The 8848-nt window shown below is 32.3% G+C and overlaps 2 protein-coding genes across 2 annotated transcripts in view; one reads left to right on the forward strand and one right to left on the reverse strand.

The window, feature by feature from the left end:
• The window catches only part of LOC111691101 (methionine--tRNA ligase, mitochondrial), a 47300-nt gene extending 41346 nt beyond the window's left edge, over positions 1–5954 (reverse strand). Inside the window, exons 1-3 of the mRNA XM_046949693.1 lie at positions 5754–5954; positions 4884–5687; positions 4636–4806 (exon numbers count right to left, since the gene is read on the reverse strand). Coding sequence (XP_046805649.1) covers positions 4636–4806; positions 4884–5687; positions 5754–5847 — 1069 coding nt within the window. The 5' untranslated portion in view covers positions 5848–5954. The remainder of the gene's footprint in view (positions 1–4635; positions 4807–4883; positions 5688–5753) is intronic.
• Positions 5955–7384: 1430 nt separating this feature from the next.
• On the forward strand, positions 7385–8848 carry LOC111691100. The gene is made up of 2 exons (XM_023453739.2): positions 7385–7994; positions 8055–8848. The coding sequence occupies exons 1-2, from the start codon at positions 7551–7553 to the stop codon at positions 8508–8510; spliced, it is 900 nt and encodes a 299-aa protein (XP_023309507.2). The 5' UTR covers positions 7385–7550; the 3' UTR covers positions 8511–8848.

Here is an 8848-nt window from a genome sequence, read left to right on the forward strand (position 1 = left end):
ATAAATCCATAGAGCTAAGTGAAGTAGGGTGTTCTGGACTGTTGAATATGTGGTAAGTACCATGCTGGGCATATAATAGGGACGGCACGATCTAACGGGGATCAGTAGGCGTTGAGCCTGTTGCTCCATACGAATCTCAGTTGTACCAGGCAACTCTTGTTTTCCGCGGCATATTCTTCTCTATTTCAGCTATAGGTGGTGAACGACCTCCAAGAACGACATTCATATAGTAACCTGAAACCGCGGTATTGATGGCTTCTCTATGAATGTCGTTCAAAGCTGCTGAATACGAACTCCGATCCAAGGGATCCTGCACTTATCATCGTATGCTCTCCCCGTATACACGAAGGACCTTCCTGACATGCCTCGGGGAAGCATCCAAATGTGTGTGTTGTTCCTCCGGTGACATCTCAGTAGGAACTGTTTAATCAGCATGACATTATGTTCCTTTTTCCTTGACTAGGAGGACATTCGATTCCTCATGTAGGTGGTGCTCCGAGGTTATTTGCATGCAGCCCGTTACAGTCCGTAGGGCAGCATTTTGACAGCTTTGAATATTTCTCCACTGAGTATCACTCAGCGAAGGATACCACATTGGAGCAGCATAATTGACCACTGACCGGTCAATTGTTTTATAGGAAGCTAACAAGGTTTCTTTGTCATTCTCCAAGTGCTGCCGGTTAGCGCTTTGAGAACTTTGTTTCTACTGATGAATGAGTTTCATGCTTCGACAGCCTTATTAAGAAGAGGGCGTTCAGATGCCAGATAGAGGATCCTATGTCAGTTTCTAAACATTTTGTTAATGTAAGTTACGCGTCTTGAAACGCGAAGGCTAGCGCTTTGAGAATCTTGTTTCTACTGATGAATGAGTTTCATGCTTCGACAGCCTTATTGAGAAGAGGGCGTTCAGATGCCAGATAGAAGATCCTATGTCAGTTTCTAATGTAAGTTACGCGTCTTGAAACGTGAAGGAGGTTCTCAAAGTCTTCCCATAAGAATTTCAGGTTTAGAATTCGGTAGATACTTCGATGAATATATTTCTAGTTTACGTACCTAGACAAACTTATGTTACGATATTCAAACGCACCATTGGAGTTCTACGAGGTAATCTGGTTTATGACGAGCAGGAAATGTTCTTTGAGGATTTGTTGAGCATTGTTTTCTACAAGTGATAACAAGGAGTTGGGGCACTTTAATTCAATTAAATTAGGGGAATTGTTTAAATTTGGGATATACTGAGTCACCAATTGTTAAATCAAGAATTCCAGGCCGACATTGTTTAGCTTAACATTAATATGTCTTTAGATTTAGAGTTTTTGAAGATTTTAAATTAAAGATTATAATCTCATCATCACGGGAGATGTAGAATTGTGGTTAAGATTCTTTCCTCTTTCTATCTAGTTCTGTGTGGCGTGGTGTTCTATAGATTGACTGTTAACTCCATCTCCGGTTACCGTTTAACCGAAAGTTATTTTGCCGATTAAAATATTTTTTGTATGAAAACTGTCAATTTATCCTTAGGGAAAAAAAATAACCAGACATCGTAATAATAGGGGTAAGAAATGTAAAAAAAACTAATTTTTTATAATTTCTTTCTAAATAAAATTTCTAAACATTGCCATTTTAATTAAAAAAATGTCATCACATTTCTAAAAGAAAAACAACTATCAACAACTTTGTACCTTGAGCTACAAAAATAAAGTATAGAAAACTTTTCATTAATAAACTCTATATCCAAGAAAATCCTTGTCACAAATGATTGTCTCAAGAATTGTTTTAAACACTACCATTAGTTTGTTTATTTTCCACAACAAAATAGCCTTTCAAAATTATCTCTCTTTCTTTCCCTCTGCCCCATACATTTTGGTTTTTCTAAGTTTTAAAAAGAAAAACTTTTTTTGTGTGATATTTTATGCAAATTTAAAAAAATTTTCTTTCTGGGTTTTTATTTCGTCAACTAACCCCAAAGGTCGCCTACACAACAAAAACAGAAAACCAAAAGCAAAAAAATAATCTAAGTAAAAAATCTTCCAAAAATCTTTAAAAAAAAGATGTTGTTGAGTGGTTTAGTTGTAGTATACTGTCAAACGAACCCAAAAAAAAACATAGAGAATAATGTAATATGTATAACAACAACAGTATAATATTCATAGTAAATGTAAAATTACAAGTATGTACAACAAATGTAAATGAAAAATATTAAAGACAAAAAAAAAGAAACTTATTTAGTTGCATAAAATTTAAGTTTTCTAATGCTTGGCTCTCTATATTTGTTTAAAACTTTAGGATAAACAAATATAGTAAATTTTATTTGTTTTTATTTTGCAATGAAAGAAATTTAACTTAATTTTAAAATATATGAACTGTTTCTTCTAGACCAATAGATAGATATGTTTGCATTTAAAAGAAACCCTGAATTCACATTATAGTGGTACTTTGGGCACATTGAGCACATATTATAAAAAATCTAAAAATGCGATTATTTATTATTCACATGTCTAAACCAAATATTTCCATACAACAGAAAACCCAGTTAAAAGTGAGAAAATAGATGTAGAAAAGTCATTACCAAAACTAGGATTTCTATGCAAATGCATGTTTTATTTTTAATTGGACCAGCACTAAGGATATGACCCCATCTTATGCGAAGCTTTGTGTTGGAACTGGGAAAATAGGTTGTGGTAAGGAGGATAGAGGGAATAGTGTTTGTGGACATTTGATTTAAATCTTCTTATATCGCCACAAACAGTGCGGCTGAAAAATGAATTTTCCCTGTAATGTGTTGTGTGTTCCACTTTCAAATCTACCACAAATAAGGGTGTTCTTGAAGAAAGACGTGTATTACGAAGAATATACGGGTATAGGGAACATGTTCCCTAATTTCAAAGGAACACATTTTATACACACATACAAAATCCACCCCACGTTGCGACGGTGCTCCAGTAAATCAATAGAGTTGGATACCCTACTGTCAGCGATAAGTACCTGGAATGAAACCAGTTCTCCGAAAGGAAGACTAGTAAGTCTCCCGTAGAGCGACCTCTACGGGAGCCATACTGGTGGTCATTTGTATAGCATATAAATACTTGACAAAATAGAAATTCACCATAATTTCCATAACTTTAGAAAGTGCTAAACAAATTTCTATTTTAAGGATTATTAGTCTCTCTCTCTCTCTTTTTAGGAATTGGCGTTACATTAGCAATCTTCCAGTATTTAAAAAATTTGCCGGCATGGTATAGAATCCTGAAAAGATTAGTTAATGGACGAGCTAGCGTCGAAGAGCTCTGCTTTAAGACCAGCTCCGGTATGCCATCTGGTCCAGGAGACTTGTTTATGTTGAAATCTGTTAAAATGGTTCTAACGGCACGCGCTTAAAAGAATATATCCTTTCGAGCTCGGGCAGTAGTTTATCTCTAACCGGCAGGCAAGAATTGTTTGCGAAAAACTCAGCTAAAAGGTTAGCTTTATCAACCGGGTCAGTGAATGTTTGGTCGTCCTTGAAAATCGTCGGAATTGAAGAACTAGCATTATTTTTTACACGCATATTTTTAATTTTTTAGTATGTACATGAAAATCCGTACAAATAACATATTTAAAGAACATCAAGGTTTGCCTTGAACAGCATCCCTCGAATAACACGTTAAGGTAATATTCATAGGTCTTTTCACCCGAATTTAAAGCACTTTGGGTTACTAGTTGTGTTGAAAATACTACATGTTTTTCTACATTTTTTTGCTGGGAGATTATTACTACAAAGTAAGTTGTAATAACAAAGAAAATTTGTTGTCTGTATCTCATCAACAAAATAATAGTTTTGAGCATTTTGTTTACAGATCAGCACTTTAGTGGTGTAAGTATGTATTATATGTTTGTACTGATATTTTTGACAACCATCGGCTTAAAATAACTTTCATGTTTCAACTAAGCCATGCTGTCCATGTAAACCTTGCAGTAAAAACTACAAAACGCAATTTTTAAAATAGTTCTAAGAAATTTAATGTTATTTAGGTGGCGTGTCATAATATTTAGTGACATAATGTCCATGGACTTAATTGAGTCATAGTGTCTATGGATGTTATGATAAATTCAAAAGTGTCACAATGTCTATGACCAAAATGACAAAGTCCATGGATTTTAAAGGAGCCATTTATGAAAAAGGCCTAATTTAGCGAAGACGGTATTCGAAATGTCCAAGAATTTAAAACTGCGCGCTCTTTCAAAGGAATCCAAAAGGCAGGATTCGGTATAAACGTTTTTTCTAAATTCTAAACAAATTATCCAATACATTGCTGTTTTTAAAGTGTCATAATGTACATGGAAATTATGATACTTTTAAGAAATGCCATAACGTCCATAGACAAAATGACTCAATGAAGTGTATCATTAAGTCCTAGGACATTATGACACATAATCGTTATTTATAGGTATACATATACTTAAAAGCCTCCATTTGTAACACATGGACAATAACCATAGAAAATTAAACTCCATACAAAGTTTTATCAAATAATTTTATGACTATAAACTACTTAATACGAAAAGACTTATTTTTGTAAACCTCAACTCAAGCCTATTTTCCAATATCGACAGTATATCAATTAAATCTATAGAGATATATAACAATGTACTTACTGCCATCACTATGAGCAACACCCTCACGTAACAAAAAATAACGTAAACCTTCCATGGTGTACAATTCAGAAGCCGCTAATGGATCGACCACATTGTTTTTACTCTTTGACATTTTCTGGCCATCAACCGTCCAATGAGAATGCACAAATAGTTGTTGTGGTGGTTCAAGACCTGAGAAAAAACATATAACAGAATTATAAAAATAAACATAAATAATGAAACAGTTAATTAAATAATTCATCACTTACCGGCCGCTATTAAAAATGCCGGCCAATATATGCCATGAAATTTCAAAATATCTTTGCCCAAAACTTGCAATTTTGGCGGCCAATTTGTTTTGAACTTAGGGTCCGGGTAACCCGCTGAGGTTAGATAATTCACCAGAGCATCCAGCCACACATAAATAGTTTGACTAGGATCATGGGGTACTGGTATTGCCCATGGTACTCTTTGAGCTGGTCTTGAGACCGAAACATCCGGCAAAGGTTCGGACAACATATCAAATAAAATCTTTTCAAATTTCAAAGGTTTCACCTTATCACCCTGTTTCAACCAATACAATACTTCAGATTGTAATTTAGATAAACGAAACATATAATTCTGTTCCTCAGTCCATTCAACAGGGTGGCCGGATTCCAAAGAAAATCTTTGGCCTGTTGACTCGTCTAAACGTAGTTGAGACTCGGTTAAGAATGTTTCATCAGATACACAATACCAGCCTTCATAATTGGCGGAATATATGTGATTTTTGTCCTTAAGAGTTTGCCAAAAGTGACTAACCGCCTTTTTGTGGCGATCCTCTGTGGTGCGTACAAAATCTGTATTTTGTATGATGGCTTGTTGAAATACACTGCGATATCTTGCCGAGATATCTTGGCAATATTGTTCAACTGGTATGTTGTGATATGTGGCTGCCTCCTGAACTTTCGTACCATGTTCATCGGTACCCGTGCAAAGAGTGACTGCATGAGCATGTTCAGGATGTTTTAGTTTTTCATAACGGCAAGCAGCATCAGCGATAACGGCCGAATAGAGATGTCCAATATGGGGTGCTTAAATGGGACATTAAAAAAAACAAAACCATCATTGCAAATTCTAACTGGAATGTAAAAACTTACCCGCATTTACATAGAATATGGGAGTTGTTACATAAAACGAAGAATGGGCTGCAGCACACAATCTTCTTATGTTTTGAACTCTTGGTATTAACATGATTTTTGTTTATTTTCATTTAATTAATAGAGTTTCTTTAATTTAAATTACGAAATCGCACTAAAATTTACACTCACGATAAAAAAAGCCCGGCAATAACTAATTTCCAAACAGCTGTTATTTGTTATTGTTGTCATATGCTCAGTGGTGAAAAACGAATACAACCCTATGTATGTCGAGTTTTTAGGGTGCTACTTTAAATAAATTTGTTTATTTATATTATAAAATTATTTGTATAAAAGACGTGATACACGGTTGTTAGATCTTATAACGGTTAGAAAATATTTAACAATCGTCTGAACTTTGCAACGTTGCCAGACGACAATATTTGTAAGTTGGCAGTGTTATTAGACATTTTCTGTATACATAACATAAGGTTTTCAGAACTTTTAATGTTGGCAGAATAATGTTCAAAAAATGATGATGAATAATATAACAAGTAATAACAAAAAAAGTATAATTCAACATCATCATCTTCACAGAAAAAAGTTTCAGCATAAATATTATGAAACGCATTCATTGACAAAGTTAATAAAATTAAGTAGAATCCTGAATGGTATAAACTTTTTCATATTAATTTTTTCAAACAAAATATAGAAGCCTTGATTTCAAATATTTTAAATTAAAATTATATTTATCGTTTTGTTAAAAACGCTTGAAGTTTTCTTTGGAAATTTTTTATTTCTTTACGTTTTTCGGATTAAAATCGATAAAAAGTTCACGAAATATGATAAAAAGATATTTGCAGATTTGAAAATTTTCATATATATATTTTTTTTTTTTTTCAAACAAAATCTAAACTTAAAATATTTTTAATTGGATTTATATTTATCTTGTTATAAATTTAATTTTTTATTTCTTTATGTTTTTCGGATTAAAATCGATAAAATCTTCGCGAAATTTGCCAGATATTATGATAAAAATATATTTGCTGATTTGAATATTTTCATATTTATTTTTTTCAAACAAAATCTAGACTTAAAATATTTTTAATTGAATTTATATTTTTCTTTTTGTTACAAATTTAAGAAAATTTCTTCGGATATTTTTTTATTTCTTTATAATTTTCGGATTAAAATCGATACAATGTTCACTAATAAAGGATTACTATCTACTAAATATGGAAAAAGTTTAGTGGATAATGGAAGTTTTTGAAACATAAACATCTTACAAAAAAGTAAAAATTCAAAAAAATTCCATTATGTACAAATTCATAAATTTTATGAACTTTTAATATTCTGAATAAAAATGGTTTGGGGAAAAAAGTCATGTTCGATTCACAATATTTATTACCAAAGTTTTATTACCAAATTCATTCCAAATATGAATTATTTTTTTCTTTGTTAACATAATTTATTTTATAAAAAATTTTTGGTTTTAATTTTTATTTACATAATATAAAAAACTTTTTAAAGTATGCAACGGCTCTATGAAAATGTAACTCTGTTTAAACCCCTTATTTCAAAATACAGTTCTCATGTGGTGAAATTAAACATAAGATGTTATCATCTTACTGTGAATAACTATATTTTTGGTGTTCTTCTTCGCGCCCTTTTGCAATAAACAAATTGTTTTTCTCTTCTGCGTATTTTTCACAAATTATTTTATTTTTTAAGCTTATTATAAATTACAAATAGTTAACTAAATTTCTGAGAAACAGAACAATATATTTTTAACTATAAAATGCCTAGTTAAATAAAAAAATGGGTAGAATCTGTCCAATACTTAATCATCCTCTAAAGGACGGTATTCTAGTCGACGATGATGCTTTAGTAAAGTTTATACAAAAAAGGAATGTTGATTTTTTGCCCAACGAACTTGTGTGCCGATCATGTAAACGAGAAATTATAAAATTATACAATAAAAAATTAAAAAAAGCAATTGAGTTGCATAAATCACGTTTGCACGATGGCTCAATTTCATCATATAAAACCTCATCTAGAGCATCTACAATATCGGAACACTCGTTAACAATTAATGGTTCAAGACAAAGTGTACAGCATGACGTGACGCAAAATGGTAGAGCCAGCAATACTAGTAAAAGAACGGAGCAGAACCTTAGCAAAACTAGTTCGATTGTACAAAATAATAATCACAGTGAAATTTCCGGTGGTAAATCACATGCGAAACAAACCACTGAAATCTCTGTAAGCTCAGCTAGCATAAGGCTATCAACCAGTATTAGTAATTCACATTCCATATTGCAGGAGAATCAACAAAACCAAAATAATGTTATAGTGAACATTCCAATGACAAATGGCAAGGAACATGTGACGATACGTAAAAGAACCATTAAAGATTTTTTAACGGTCAAACCTAAAAGTGCAACAGAGGCAACTAAAATTCTGCAATCTAAAAAACCTGATGAAATACCTCATATTACTTGTGATTCGGAAGATAATGATGATGTAGTAAGAAGACTTTCTCAACAGCCAGGAACTAGCAATGCTGCAACAGCAACTGTTAACTCTAATAAAAGACCAATTTCAGCTATTGTGGATAGTGATGATGATGATGAACGTCTTAGTTTAAATGCTTTTAATGGTACTCGTTTGCCACATGTACAGCCTTTTCCACCCAAACGCAAAACAAATCCAGCTGCTACTAAACCCTTGGGATATGATATTATGAATGAATATATAAAAGACGTTACAGGAGGATAAGTTACTTGTATATGCATTAAAGTTAAGTTGGCGTATGTAAGTGTGTGTTTAATTAATTATACTTATAAACATTATTTGTAATAGATTTGTTTTTTTTATAAATAAAGTAATTGTTCAATGCTTTTTTAACTTTACAAAAATTCCAGCAATTTTTAATGTCCTTTTGGGAAATGCTCATATGTATTGTTTTTTGAGATTAAAGGATACTTTAAAGTGAAATAAGTATCACATTTAATTGTAGCACTCATAGGAGATATTCTATTGGTAGGTAAGTCTTACCTATCAGAAGAATATTCGACCGAGTTCTGTAACCATAGAATTTAGATGTTTTGATACGT

Source organism: Lucilia cuprina, chromosome 4, assembly GCF_022045245.1.
Source record: "Lucilia cuprina isolate Lc7/37 chromosome 4, ASM2204524v1, whole genome shotgun sequence".
NCBI classification, from domain to species: domain Eukaryota; kingdom Metazoa; phylum Arthropoda; class Insecta; order Diptera; family Calliphoridae; genus Lucilia; species Lucilia cuprina.

Bases quoted from the DNA above. Each gene is read 5' to 3' on its own strand.
- LOC111691100 (XM_023453739.2), top strand. From the start codon at position 7,551: ATGGGTAGAATCTGTCCAATACTTAATCATCCTCTAAAGGACGGTATT. The intron at 7,995-8,054 runs GTAAGCTCAGCT...TCCATATTGCAG, and splicing joins AACAAACCACTGAAATCTCT to GAGAATCAACAAAACCAAAA.